This window comes from Hippocampus bargibanti, linkage group LG12, assembly GCF_051943395.1.
Source record: "Hippocampus bargibanti isolate YZ-2025 linkage group LG12, ASM5194339v1, whole genome shotgun sequence".
In the NCBI taxonomy this organism is placed as follows: domain Eukaryota; kingdom Metazoa; phylum Chordata; class Actinopteri; order Syngnathiformes; family Syngnathidae; genus Hippocampus; species Hippocampus bargibanti.
In genome coordinates, this window is record NC_142745.1 from 4643235 (window position 1) to 4657941 (window position 14707).

General features: G+C 40.3%; 2 protein-coding genes across 4 annotated transcripts in view; one reads left to right on the plus strand and one right to left on the minus strand.

Annotated features, from left to right (window-relative positions):
* Positions 1-257: 257 nt before the first annotated feature.
* On the minus strand, positions 258-5074 carry LOC148890067 (protein FAM72A). Of its 2 annotated transcripts, XM_089009731.1 has the most exons (5): positions 4966-5074; positions 3749-3832; positions 3534-3611; positions 3210-3334; positions 258-2087 (listed from the first exon to the last, which is right to left on the minus strand). In XM_089009731.1, the coding sequence occupies exons 2-5, from the start codon at positions 3811-3813 to the stop codon at positions 1993-1995; spliced, it is 363 nt and encodes a 120-aa protein (XP_088865857.1). In that variant the 5' UTR covers positions 3814-3832; positions 4966-5074; the 3' UTR covers positions 258-1992. The 2 variants fall into 2 exon arrangements, with proteins under 2 accessions (XP_088865857.1, XP_088865856.1); XM_089009730.1 differs by lacking the exon at positions 4966-5074 and having other exon boundaries at positions 3749-4343.
* Positions 5075-5092: 18 nt separating this feature from the next.
* srgap2 (SLIT-ROBO Rho GTPase activating protein 2) overlaps positions 5093-14707 on the plus strand; it is a 59074-nt gene continuing 49459 nt past the window's right edge. For both annotated transcript variants that reach the window (XM_089009728.1, XM_089009729.1), the window contains exon 1: positions 5093-5562. In XM_089009728.1, coding sequence (XP_088865854.1) covers positions 5496-5562 — 67 coding nt within the window. In that variant the 5' untranslated portion in view covers positions 5093-5495. The remainder of the gene's footprint in view (positions 5563-14707) is intronic.

Consider the following 14707-nt stretch of genomic DNA (forward strand, 5'->3'; position numbering starts at 1 on the left):
TTTTTTTTTAATTTACTCCAGTTTTTTTCTACGTTATATCACGCTGGTTAATTATTTTAAATAAAACTTTTGTGAATGTTGGTGTTCTATTTACCAATACCAAAAAGAGGAGTGACATATTTCCCATAATTTTAAATGTTCATTACGTTCATATCTTTGCTGCTGTGAAAAATGTAAATGTCTCCACCACGAGACTAATAAAGGCAAATCCAATCCAATCAAGTAAAACATGAAATTCAAATGTTATATTCGTGTAATAAAAACTTTATTAATTCAACCAGGATACAAAACAAGTTTTCCAAATACCATCTCAATTTCAGTGCAAATCCAAAATATACATTTCAGCTGGGCAAGTAATTATTCACTTCATATACATTTAAATGTTTTTTTTTTACTTTCATGTAACCATTGTCCAAGGCAGAAGAAGCTCAAAGTGATACCTTCTTGTGAGAAAACCATCACAACTGAAATATTAAATACGTACATTAAATGCACATTTCAAACCAATTAATTTGTAAACAAAGACTGTAAACAAAAAGGAAACATGTCGTTTGAAAGTGTTTGTTTGGCCTGCAGACAAATAACAGAGTGGTTGACTATATTGATCATATTTGTTATATGGACTGTTAGTCATAAGGATGAATGTGTGAAGAAACAAAGACGCACGACTGCAGAGCAATAATCTGCAATGGTTGTTTGATTCAGAAATTACTTAAGTCTAGTTGAATATTGGCTAGCTGTTATATCACCTGTCAATGGTAGAGCGTTTTATGATTTCAACAATTATTATTTCTACTTGTGTGTTGTTAAAATAAGATAAATCAGGCAGACCAACTTTATATTTTTTTTCATAGTGTTTTACAGGTTTAATATATTAATATTACAATATCAACTTTTTACACATTATAAATGTTGAAATGTTACATAAAACAAATCCTGAAAAGTCAAAGTTGTTAAGACGGTGACAGTTTTGACATTGGAATAGATAGTTTTCCTCAATATTTCCTCGTTCTGCAATTTATCATCCCGGCATTTGCCAAATAAGACTCCACAGTATCACGACGGAAAGCCATCATTCAATGTTTCATTTTTTAAAAATATTGTCCACTCTCAAAGTGCTACATACAAAACCAAAACAGAGCAAATGTCAGGCCTCTGTCAAATGTGAAAAATAAATAGTTCAGTCAATGTCACAGCATAACACATGCAGTCATATTTGGGGCATAAAACCTTGAGCATATCGATGAATCACACACTCAACAAAATCACTGTGTGTAGCCCGTGTATTGTTTGCCCATTAAATCCACAAAGACACACACTGATTCAGTGTCAGTGCGCCCTTGATTGATTTCCATTATACAGTACTTGATTTGATGTAACAGAAATCCAGGCTTAATATAAGCATGGTATAAAATTTGATGAGTGATTGAAATTTGCTTTAAGAGCATGCGTTTTGTTGGACAGGAGAAGATGGTGATTGCAATTTACAGAGCATGAGATTGTGCTTAAAGCGGGAGAACAGAGATGAAGAGCAAAGGAATTTTGAATTCGTTCTTGACTATTTGCTGTGGACCCCATGTTGCATTGCACGTTGTGTTGCTAATTACTGCCGCCCGCAGGATGCAAATGGGACTGCACCCATTTTAAGTCTAAAAGTTCAACAACGTTTTTAAAAGGTGAAGTGTGAGTTTTACATTGACATAAGCACAACCACTGTGCTGTTTTCTGAGGAGACCAACTGCGCACGCATGTGTGTCAGACCAGGTGTTCCACCAGCTGCCCAAGGGCAAAACACCTGTCGTGACATGACCGATTGGGCGTGGCTTCAGGAGTACCTTGGCCATGTTGGGCCCGAAACAAAGCAGCACCTTTTAGTCCGATATGATTCAGAGTTAAAGAACACTTTAAAGTCCCCCATCTTTCCAACTCATCCAGTTCCACGTGAACGTTGTTGGTTCCTGCAAAGCGTCTCTGGGTCTCCCGTGTCCATTTTTACCTGATGCAATCTTCCTGTGATGGGCTTTCTGGTTCCTCGTTTTCACTCTCATCTAGTTCAGGCAGGTCTCCCCACAGGAGCAGATTAAGACCTGCACACAGGGAGGAGTTGACATCCTCTTAAAAAAACGGTTTTCGACGGCGGACAACTTTTGATACACAATTGTAGCGAAAGTAGCGTGTGCTGATATACTAGTGTAAAAATATTCTTGTCAAAGTACTAACTCAATCCAAGTAGTGACTCAGCACAAGTCGTGATATTCTATAATTCACTCATTATATGGGACAACAGGGCTATTTTTATTTCAAATGCAGTGGGTAAAACTAATAATTCACAATAAAGACCAATAATTGATAATTTCATAATTCATCTCATATTCTTTCATAATTTTGCTGTTGTGAAATGTAAATTTCTCCACCGCGAGACTAATAAAGGCAAATTTAATCCAATCCAATACAGTGAGACCTCAACTTACAAACACCTTATCTTACAAACTTTTCGTCTTACAAACATCAAATTTATGAAAATTAAACTTTATAATAAGCACTATTTTCATAATACACACCCACCACGGCTGGCGGAGTGATCTTCGGCGGAAGCACACGACCGAACAGCACCAGAGGTTAAGTTACCAACAGTCCTTATGGAAGGTGACTCTCCTTTCATAAGCCATCAACGACCATCAAAAAGGTAAATAAAACTTTCTTTTACAGCACAGTTTATTTCTTTAATTATAGTCCTCATGTAATGCGCCTCTCTTTCCAAACAGCAATTCCCTTTGACCTCCAACGCCATTCCATCAAGCCATAAATGATGTAAATAAAGTGACTTTATCATACAATGCAGTGTATTTCTTTCATTACAATACAATAGCACATTTATTATACATATAATAAGGTATGTTGTGTGTAGTTTTAAGGCTTATTTAGTTGAAAATGTATATTTTATGGAAACCCGGGAACAGATTATTCCCATTTTAATGGTTTCCTATGGGAATTTTTTTTTTGAGATACACACTTTTCGCCTTACACACTCCGTCTGGGAACCAATTAAGTTCGTAAGTTGAGGTCTCACTGTACTGAGGCAAAGTACAGATAGCTGAAAACTATGTGTCATGCTGAAAACTCAATTGGAGGGTTGCAAATATTCAAAACATACTGTATTTTCTCAAATCAAACAAAAGTTGAATTCCAGTTTCACTGTTGAAACAGACCTGTTGCATCCAATCTGTTCAGAGTGGAAACGGCATCGCTGTTGAACATCCAGAAGTGTCCGTTATTACAGGAGAGCAGGCAGGGCTTACAGGGGGCCACAACATGATAGCCAACTACGTTACCACTGTGGCGGAAAAACAAAGCAGAGATATGAGTCAGCATTTTACAATGAACACAGCGGAAAAGTGCTGTCTCTGCTATCGACTGGGGAACAACAGGTGTTTGTTTTCAACCTGGATTGAGAACAATAGAGGAACGGCACACAAAATGAATAACCACCAATGCTGCTAATGCGACTCGTATGAGGATAATTCTGTACCTACCACTTGAGACATGCAATATCTCTCAATTTGCACTTGCAACTTCCAGTCGAGTAGCAGCTGGCCACAAAGTCAACAGTTCTGTTCGTATTGGGTAAACAAACATGGTTCAGAGGTCAGACACCTAATCAATCACACAATCTGGAAACCCACATCGGGTGTCACAAAAACGTATGTAAATAAAAGCTAGCAGTGGTGCTAACTCCATCGGCACTTACCGATTTGGAGGTATATCAGTCGAAAACAGCTGAACCTCGGTGTCTGCAAGAAGCACGGCTTTCATGCCTCTCGTACAGAGGACGCTGTCACAAAAGATGCAATTCACCTGGGCGACACACTTGTTTTTGAAATTGGCGTTGGACGTCGACATGGTCGTCCTGCTTTGGTGTTGCGAGCTCTGGCGTTTCACGCCGCCTTGATAGTGCAATTATAGCTGAAAAAAGAATTCGCAGTGACGCTATCCGATTTCTTTGCGTTTACGCGTGACGGGGGTGCCTTTAAACATTCAATTGGGAGGCGACGGTGAGCCTCTCTCGTCTAGCAAACGCAGCTAATGTTAGCGTTCCTGATGCATTACAAACTCACGGGGGGATTGTTATCTTCACGTTTCACGAAGAGGCCGGTCGGCAAAATTTCGAAAATACACCGAGAAACGGCGAGTAATGCTATTTTTTTACACGAACAGCTCCGCGTTCGTGGAGCTGTAGATATAAGCTAACCAAATAGCGGTCTGTTTTGTTTACAGCGTCCTGGTATTTTAAACAGCTTCCGGAAACAATCTTTGAAAGAAACCAGGATTGGTTCTGATTGGATGTATTCCGCAGAGACACACGCAATTGGCCAGAAATTTCACTAAACCCAAATTTAATTGGATACAAATTCCGCTGGTCAGTGATCATTTTTGATGTCTCCGAAGCTGGTTGGTTCAAATTCACGTCATTTGGATTTTAGAGCCAATTGCAGTTTTAATAAACAGTCGTTGGTGCCTTATAAAATTAGGCGGGGCTTGCTCCGGTTCAGAGAGAAAAGTTTTCCCCTGACCGGAAATATAACATAGTGACTGCGTTTGAAGTTGGCGTTTTAATGTAATATAGTTGGAAGTTAAACCACCATTGAAATTAATTCTAAAAAAAGAGTGAAATAAGACACATCTGAGTTGTCGCGTGGTAACGTTGGTGACTACTTCCGGTTGTGACAAGCTGTCAAAAACTCTTGTTTTTAGTTTGAAAACAACAAATGGAAAACATTATGTGAATCCATAAAGAATGGTATAACGTTTGTGACTGACAGTCATGAAAAAACAAGACAAAATCCACTTGGCGTTGTTTCTTAATATTGTGATTCAGAAGCAAGTGGACGTTCAAATGATCCCAGAACAAACCGTCACAATTTTAAAAGACTATATTAGTTAAATGTACATTTGCCTTGTAAGTACCTCAAAAGAACACCGTGCACGCGTGCATCCCAATGTCCTGCGCAGTGGGGGCGAGGAACAGCCAACCCCTCCACCGGTTCCTCCTCTAACGCATTTCTTCGTGGGGGGAGAGCAGATCACTTCAGGCGGGACCGAAGAAGCAAGTGGACGCTTCTGGGGTACATACTGACAATTTATCGCCCAATTTCAAGGGGGGGATAAACCCCCCTTTTGACTTTAAACATTTTGCACGGCTAACGGTCGTTCAGAAGAGGCGCGTGGGAAAACTGTGCAGCAGCAGAGTCAGCGTCAAACTCACAATGCGCCCTGAGTGAACGCACGCAGGGAAGACAATACGGACCGGCGGACTCTCTAGACGTGGAGCAACATTTTCTCATCTGGAACCCCTCTTTTTTCCCTCCAACCCATTTCCTTTTACCAAGCCGCAACGTGGATATTCCTCCAATCTGCCATCAAGCAAAATCTTATCGCCTAATTTTGAGCAAATTGACTTCAGCGTGGACAAGTGGTTTGCTCTTCCAATCCCAGCCATGACGTCTCCAGCCAAATTCCGAAAGGACAAGGAGATAGTGGCCGAATATGAAACTCAAGTGAAAGGTAAAACTTTTAAGGTTTTTTTTCTTGAATTCCAAAGCTATTGTTGTAATGCCTCTCTATTGTCATTTCCGTCGCATGCTTCGTTGCTAACATCTCCTGTTTGTTGGTTAATTGATGACCAACTTCTCACCGTATTACCTCCTTTTTAACGAGGAATCGTTGTAGCTACGAGGATGCAGCGTGTGCTCATGTGGTCGCTCGCTTACGAACGTGAGCGCAAATCTCCAACAAAGACTGAAAGGAGGAGAAAACCCGCCCATGTTGTTGACCACCGGCGGCTTAGTTGAGGTGTGAAAGCTCAGGCGTTATTTGCCGTTTCGTCTATGCGTGACAAGCAGAAAGAAAGCTTGCTGTTTCGACAGAGAACAGGGCGTTTTCTCTCTCCCGCATGTCTGTGCTGCAGGCTGCTGAAGCATACCGCCTGAGCGTGTGTGGCATTGCAACTAAACGGCGATTGTTCTTGAAGGTCCACAATACTGCTTTTTTCATACGATGCGCCTGAGTGAGTTAAAGTCCGATTGGTTGTGTTTGTGAATGCTTCTGTCGTTAGGCAGTCAAGCAACAACTGTGGCGGCAGCACTCACTGGCCACTTGATTAGGTACACCTGCACCCCCATCTGTTGACGTTCAATACACAAACGGTATTTAAAAAGTCTGCCTTTTCCAAGATCCTCTTCACTTACACTGCCATTATGTCAACATATAAATGTCTGTCATATTCGTAGTTTTCACGGGGAGCAACAGAGATGTTACATATTTTATGTACCAAAGTTAATAATGTGAAGATAGAAACTTATTACTGTACTGGAAGCCAGTAAGTGTGGTGGTCTTTAAGCCTAGATCGCAGGTGTTAAAGTCAAAGCTCGGGGGCCAAATTTGCCCCGCCGCATCATTTTATTGTGAAATTCCTTGATGCTCGCTAAAGTCTGACCCAAAATTTAGAATTGTCCCATGTAAACCACAATAACAGTCATTATTCTTGACTTCAGATTTGAAAACTATTTATTCATTAAATAGTTATGTGTTCTGTATGTAGTACATAGAGGGGATTAAGCATTATAATTAATAACGGCCCCAAGAGGAAACCATAACTACAATCTGGCTTGCGGCAAAAAAATGAGTTTGACAACCCTAGCCTACATGTTGGATGTAAATAGTTACACATTTATGATGTAATATTTTAATACAATTTTTTTCTGTATTTACATTTTGTTAAGAACTATGCAGCTTTATTGATGGGCATATTTGCATCAGAGTTCGGTCCGGTGTTCCAATCTCTGCTTAGGACCTCCCGTGTGGAATTTGCATGTTCTCCCTGCTGTGTGGGTTTTGTCAAGATTTGTCCAAAAATGCATTTTAGGATTATTGAAAATTAAATTATTCATAGTTGTGAGTATGTGTGTCTAAATGCTTGTTCCTCAAAAAGTGACCTGCAAAAGTTAGTCACAGGCTCCAGTTAGTCACAAACCATCATGATGAAAAGCAGAAATAGAAACAGATTGTTAGTGTGTCAATCTATTTGCATTCAGACTGGCTCGCAGGGCCGGATTAAATATTGTTAGGGTCCATATCTGGCCCATGAGCTTCAGGTTTCACAATATAAGGATGGCGGACAAACTACAAACACAATCTTAAACGCATTTGTGGACTGAATGATCATCAGATTTCACAGGCTGATTCGATGATGTTGAACCTAGGTTTATTTCTGTTGCAAGGTTCAAAGAAATGTTAGCACTGCAGTTGTTAAGCAATGTAAATATTGTGGCAACTCATTAGTGCAACCCTTCAATTAATTCGACAATTTCAAATCACACTGATGTGACTTGACATTAGGAAACAGGAAACGCAATTGACAGAATTCTCTCTCTCCTAATCTGGAATATTTTTTTTTTTTTTCAAATAAGCAACGACTCATCCTAATTGCCATGTGTCATGGTCGGAACATACACGTGGTTCCATTTTTTTACTTCAGTGGCTGTAAGTCTTGTTGCTGCAAGCTGAAAAGCCACTGAACTGTTTTCTGCTATTTTGGGTCCAATGTATTCCATTTTTTTGAGGCCTATCAATTAAAGTATTTTACCTTAAAAAAGGATGATTGGGGTATAACAGTGTCATAAAAGTGAACACGTATCTAACTGTTGAGCATGTGATGATGCAAAACCAGCCTTCATGAATTCCATGACTGTTTTGGTTGTTGGATCATGTGATTCCAGCAACTATACCGCATTTTCCGATGTATGAGGCACACTCCCAATGAATGGTATATTTTCAAACTTTTCACATACACTGTATAAGGCGCGTCGGACTATATGGCACATAATACATAAATATATAAAAGCTTTCCAAATATAAGGCCCATCACATTCTAAGGTGCTCCAGTAGAGGCTGAGGTTACACACTACTTCTGCTACAGGGGGAAATGGAGTCGGTGGCTGATGACAGTAGTTGTGAGATCTGTTGTGGCTCAATATTACTTCACATATAAGACGCACCTGCATATAAGGTGCAGGGTAATCTTTTCAAGAAAATTAAGGCTTTTGGGTGCGCCTTATAATGTTGTGTGCCTTATATTTGTAAAATTTTCATATATTTATATAGTATTATATTTGACATTTTTCATTCATTGAAGATGCACCTTATAGTCCGATGTGCCTTGTATATGCAAAAGGTTTCATAATACACAACTCATTGGGGGTGCGGCTTATACTCCGGTGCGCCTTTTACACCTGAAAATACGCTAATTCTTTTTTTTTTTAGACTCCAGCATGGCAGGTAAATAAATGTAAATCCCACTTCACATCTTAACTTGATAAGACTCTGCACTGTCTGCGGCATGATGTTGCATATACATGTACACACACACACACACACACACACACACACACACACACACTCACGCGCAGAATATCTCACTTAAACAGAAAAGCCTCAATTTTGACCAGCTGAAAAGGGTGAGCAGCCCCCTATTATTCATAGATTTTTACAATCTGTGGAAGTAATGGCCAGGTGTTTAAATACTTGCGTCCTGAAAAACAAGGATGAACACATACACTAACACACACACGGAGTAACAGAAAATGGAAAGATTACTAGGTAAGAAGCGCAAGCTTTTAGGAGACCGAGCGTGGTAGGAATGTTCCAACACAGATGCAAATGGTTATGCATGGAGTGAAGGAATGAGCTTATCATCTCACGTTAGGAACACACGGAGCTCTTGGAATTGGATCCAGAGTTCGACTGTGCTTTTCAGAGAAGCTCTGGAGCGTTCAAGCTTTTGGCACAGTCACCGTCTGCATGTGTTCAGCCGACAGACTTGATTTGGCGCTTTTGGTTTAACCATGAGCCGGCTTGCCGTAGTATTAACTCATTCAGTGCCAGACAATGTGCAAAAATGTGTCCACTCCAGTGCCAAGGTTTTTGTCATTGTCACTCAAATTGCAGGACCCACTGAATATTGAGTTTTAGGACTGCATAAACATTCAATGCAGCGTAAGAAACCTTCGACTTTCTTCTTTCATCAGAAAAAAAGTGAATTAAATTATATGGGTGCATTTCCTCCTGTAGAAAAAGTTATGCGAAACCTTTGCCCCTTATGTGATGTGCTGTATATTTGGAAAACGTTTATATATTTACATATTATATTTGGAAAGCATTTGTCATTCATTTAAGGTGTGGCTCATTCATTTAAGGTGTGGCTCATTGTCCGGTGTCAGAAACCTGTTCGAAAACCGATTTTTTCAAAAACCGAAACAGCACTTTCCATTTAAATCAATGTAAAAAATCTTAATCCGTTCAGTCTAGAAAACAACGTTTTAACTATTTCACAGCATGAACCGGATAAGAATTTAATAATAGAGCAGGTCATGTGTAAACTTCCATAAAAACAAACTGTAATGTTTCATTTTCACCAAAGCTCTCTATCTGTCTTCCATGTTGGCACCAATCCCAGCTGTGTTAGGGCAATCACAGGTCAAACTAACTTTTTAAACCATCCTCTGCTTGCTTTAAAATCATACTATTCAGGAGATCTTAACCAAATATGTCTACATTTTTGCAAAAATAAAACAACAACAATATTAATGCGTCGGTCACGAAGTGACGTATAAGGAAGCGGAGGGTAGTCGAGTGATGCATTCAGATGCACTCAGTTTGGTTGAGAACCAAATTTCGGTTGTATACCGGGGCATAAAAATTATGACATTTTTGGTTGAAAACCGAATGGGATGAGAACCGAGACGTTCAAAAACCAAGGTTTGACTATATACAAATTCATTGGGGGTGCACCTTATACGGTACTTTGGCCGTGCAGCCGTCACGGCCCACAGCCGTTAATAAGCGTCTACCTCCATGAGCTTAAATTCCCACTCCCGTCATTCATAAACTGTATTGATCTTGGTGTTTTGTGGTCTGTGGGATACACTCACTGCAATCGGTATATCCGCTCTGTTTGATGGTGTGCTTGAATAACTCATATTGATCGCTCGGCTCTCAGCAGCAGCAGCACACAGATGACCCCCAGAAAAAAAGGCCTTTGGGTGCGGCATCTGTTATCATCTCACAGTCGCAAATATGATGATCTTTCAACCTGAAAGGAGACATGCGTGTGTACTTGCTTTTGGGCGTCCACTGAAATGGGTCCGCCTGCTCCGTGGGTGTCGTTAGTGAACTGCATGTTTTCCCGGCGACCAGTGAAACATATGATTTCGGATAAATGGCTGCTTTCATTGGCTCACAACAGGGAAAGGTGTTGGCACAGCAGTGGGTTTGTCTGCAAACAGGCTTGTGTATATGTAGGAAGGACGATGCCCGGGCTTATTTCTGTTGCGTTTGATCGATGCATTGTTGTTGGAGAAAGAGGAATAGCTTTCGAATGCACTTCATTATCCGCACTAATGCCAAAGTGATAGAAACATCGATTCTGGCGGTGATCGTTATTGCAACGTTGACCCTTCTCCAATAAATACGGGCAGCTGTGGAATGAATCGCACTAATTCGGGATGATGTCTGTGTGTGTTAAAATGCTGTATTTTCCGGTGTATGAGGCGCACCCAAAAAACTCGATATTCTCAAAAAGATGATTCCGCGCCTTATACGCAGATGCGCCTTATATATGACGTAATATTGAGCCACAACAGGTCTCACAATGAGTGTCAGCAGCTACCGACTCCATTTCCCCCTGTGTAAGAAGTAGTGGGTAACCTCAGCCTCTACTGTAGCACCTTACAATATGGTGTGCCCTATATTTGTAAAATTGTAATATATTTATATAGTATTATATTTGGAAAACTTTTTTCATTCAATGGGGGTGCCCCTTATATTCCGATGCACCTTATACACCGGAAAATACGGTACAGCAGCTGGTTACATTTTAGAAAAGAGCCCGTTTGGTTCAATGAGACAACCGCAAGAAGTGAATCACACATCCGTAAACAAAAGCCGCCCATCTCGTATGAACTGCAAGTGGGTAATCGCGATGAGGTTTGAGTGATACTGTCCGAGTGGTATTCAAGTCACGCTGTTTATTATCGTGCTCGTTGTTTGGGGGGGGGGGGTGGGATATTAATTTCATCCTTTAGAGAGCTGTCTTAATATTTTGTCATGTGGAAAAAACAAAATGAATAGATGATAGCACTCTCTGCGTGATGTACGACAACCACAATAATGAACATCACAATTCAATGTCATTATTATTTTTGAGGGAGGGGGCGTCATTAATTGACTCACATGAAGAGATAACAAGATCTTATCAAGGTGCAAATGGAAAAAGCATATTTTCGGAGTATCTCCACCCTCGTCGCAGTTTTCCATTTCGTCTGTTTTCAATGCAGTAAAACGCAATTTGCGCATAAAATCTGCATCTATGTGTGTGTGTGTCATGAGGTGTGCAAGGTTGTTTGATGCTCTTGTCGGGAGTGAGGAAAATATGCATGTGGGTGCTTGTTTCAGGCTGAATTAAGGATTTGCTGACGGAGCTGAAAATAATCAGTGGGGAAGGATGTTGGTGTGAAACCTAGGGTATGGAAGCCGGGCTTGAATACACATTGATTGTGCTGGGAAGCTTCCTGTCTGTACAGTGCACATGCACATATATACACACACACACACACACACACACACACACACACACACACACACACACACCTCTGTGCATTTGTTCGGGAGTATCAAACCAGCAGTACTGAGCATGTTTGTTTTTTTTTTTTTTCAATTTATAACTCCCATTTTATCTGTTCCAAAACCGCGAAAAACGGGGAAACCCATGGTTTTATTGAAAAATTTAAAACTGTGAAAAATGGGGGAAATCCGCGTTTTGGTGAAAACATTGAAAACTGCAAAAAACGTGGAAAACTGGATTTTGGTGAAAAAACGAAAACCTGGTAATGTTGAAAATCGCAAAAACTTTGTTGGTGGAAAAACTGAAACACGAAAACTGAAGGGAAAATGGGTTTTGGTGAAAAAACGAAAACTGAAAACATGGTTTTGGTGAAAATCACGATAACTGTTTTTTGTGAAAACCGTTTTGGTACAAAACTGAAAATTGCGAAAAATGGGAGAAATCCGGGTTTTGGTGAAAAATTTAAAACTGCGAAAAATGTGGAAAAACTGTTTTTTGGTGAAAAAAGTGAATACTGCAAAAAACAAGGAAAACTGGGTTTTGGTGAAAAACTGGACCACAAAAAACGGATGAAATGTTTTTTTTTGGGGGGGGGGGGACTAAAAACCATGAAAACCTGGTTTTGGTCAAAATCACGAAAACTGGGTTTTTGTGAAAAAAAATCACAAAAAATGGGGAAAACCCGGGTTTTGTTGGAAAAGGCGCAGTGTGCTGAGTCAGAAATGAACTTGACATGACAACATAAATAACCAAATAAATCCTCTAATGTCCTACTTCCTCATTTTTACCGCATCGGGATGCTCGTAACGGTGCGTAACATGGCGTCGTTTTAGGTGTACCATCCTATCAAGCGCATCGTCGTATTGAAACACAGCCGCATGTCATCAAATCTAACTGCTGGCACTCTGCCCTGCTACATGCTTGTCAAAAGAGGAGCGATAAAATGAGGAATGTCAGCCATCAAGGGTGACACCATCCTCCACGCTATGTCGACCAAGCAGTACAGGTGAACGACAACATCTGGCATATCAGATGTTGCGCACGCTTGCCTGATTAATGTCGGCGAGAGATGAAGCGATGCATCGGGAAGACCGAGGTGGAACGAGAGCGAGAGAAATAAACACTCTGAGAAAGAAAAATGCGCATGGTCGAGCCAAGCGGGTAAGGTCGGAGTTTAGCTGCGAGATGACTGCTCTTCATTCGTGCCAGATGTTCCACATGCTCTGATTGGGCAACAGATGTTCAACCCGCGGTGGTTGGCTGTCGGAAATCTTGCCTATCCCCCGTTTCAGGTATTTTAGCTTTGACGTCGATGACAGTGACAAATCGCTGTCGATTTTTGTGCGCTTCTGTTTTGCATGATGTCCGCCGAGGCATCGTTTTGTCGTGTGTATCACTTTAAGTGAAAAAGAGACATCTGTTTACTTTCATCGTTTCATTCTGGCGCTCCTCACTGGTACAGCTGAGTGACGGCAGTCCAAATGTGCCTCCGTGACATGCCCGCGTTTGGCTAACTCTGCCCTTTTAGCTCGGCCGTTGTCTCTTCAAAGCCCTCTTTCTTTTGGATGGCCGACTTTGAGAAGCCTGAGCGGGATATAATGACCTTATGAGATCACCCTTATCAGGATGACCTTCCTTATACGTTGAGACATTTATATCTTCATGCTTAGTTCCAGAAAATGGGGAAGTCTGACATTTATGACCCTTGACTAGGAAAAAAAAAAGTGCAGTGGTAAGCCAATGTGAGTTAGAGTTCCTCCTCGTACACTCAGAGAAAATGAGTCTGCTCTCACGCCATCTTCACGGACTAGCCTGACGTGACTTAACTACATAATGCTATGTTGCTACTTCCCCTTTGTATTCTCAACTTTAAGTATCAATCACGGCGACTCCAGTGACACTAAATGGGAGCTAAGTGAAAATTTCCCCAATTTTCATCAAGCTATTATAAGAACCACCGGTCATGGACACATACAATGTGAGGAAAACTATTTAATGATAGCATGTTTTGCTAATCAGCACTAGCTTTGCGATTAGCAAACATAGCATAACTTGAAATGCGACTTGTACTTTCCAATTTTTGTTTCCCCTTTTGCTCAAGTCATTTTTTAACTACGAGACACCACATTGCGATTTTTAAATGGGAGCTTAAGTGTCAATTTTCACACACAATATGAGGTCACCAATTTAATCATAGCATGTTTTGCTAATCAGATACTAGCTCTGCGATTAGCAAACATAGCTTAACTAGAAATACAGTAATGTCTCGTTATATCGATATTCAAGGGAGTCCGAATGATATCGATATAACCGGGACTATCGATATATCCGACCCTGTTTGCATGTAATTTTCCCCTTGCGTGCATAGAAATAGTATCGATATAACCGGGACTATCGATATATCCGATATCGATATAACGAGACTTTACTGTACTTCATTTACTTTCCAAATGTTTTTCGCCTTTTAGTCAAGTCACTTTTAACTACGAAATACCACATTATGATTTTGTGCGTGACGTCCAGCGTCTCGTCATAAGCAGGGAGGCACTATTTTACTTCACAATTAATCCAATTAATCAAAAAGTATCATCAACCCTATGAGGCATTTCATTACAAGTTGTATTTTTTTTTTATTCTTCATGAAGTGTCTACAAACTCTACTTTAGTGCAGTTAATGTAGTAAATAACTAAATCAAACGTGAATACAGTAAAGTCTCGTTATATCGATATCGGATATATCGATAGTCCCGGTTATATCGATACTATTTCTATGCACGCACGGAGAAAATTACATGCAAACAGGGTCGGATATATCGATAGTCCCGGTTATATCGATATTTTTTCGGACTCCCTTGAATATCGATATAACGAGACTTTACTGTATTTAACTATGCTACTGCGGAAGCAATGGAGATTAAGATTCAGTCAGGTGTCTGGAACCATTTTGTTTATTTTGTTTTCCTATCATTGCCATATTGTTTGTTTTTGTTGGGAAATTCCATTGTGAAAATAATCATTTGTGTGTGCGTC

Bases quoted from the DNA above. Each gene is read 5' to 3' on its own strand.
- LOC148890067 (XM_089009730.1), bottom strand. From the start codon at position 3,900: ATGTCGACGTCCAACGCCAATTTCAAAAACAAGTGTGTCGCCCAGGTG. The intron at 3,612-3,748 runs GTAAGTGCCGAT...CAATACGAACAG, and splicing joins ACTGATATACCTCCAAATCG to AACTGTTGACTTTGTGGCCA. The intron at 2,088-3,209 runs GTCTGTTTCAAC...CCCTGTGTGCAG, and splicing joins GAACAGATTGGATGCAACAG to GTCTTAATCTGCTCCTGTGG.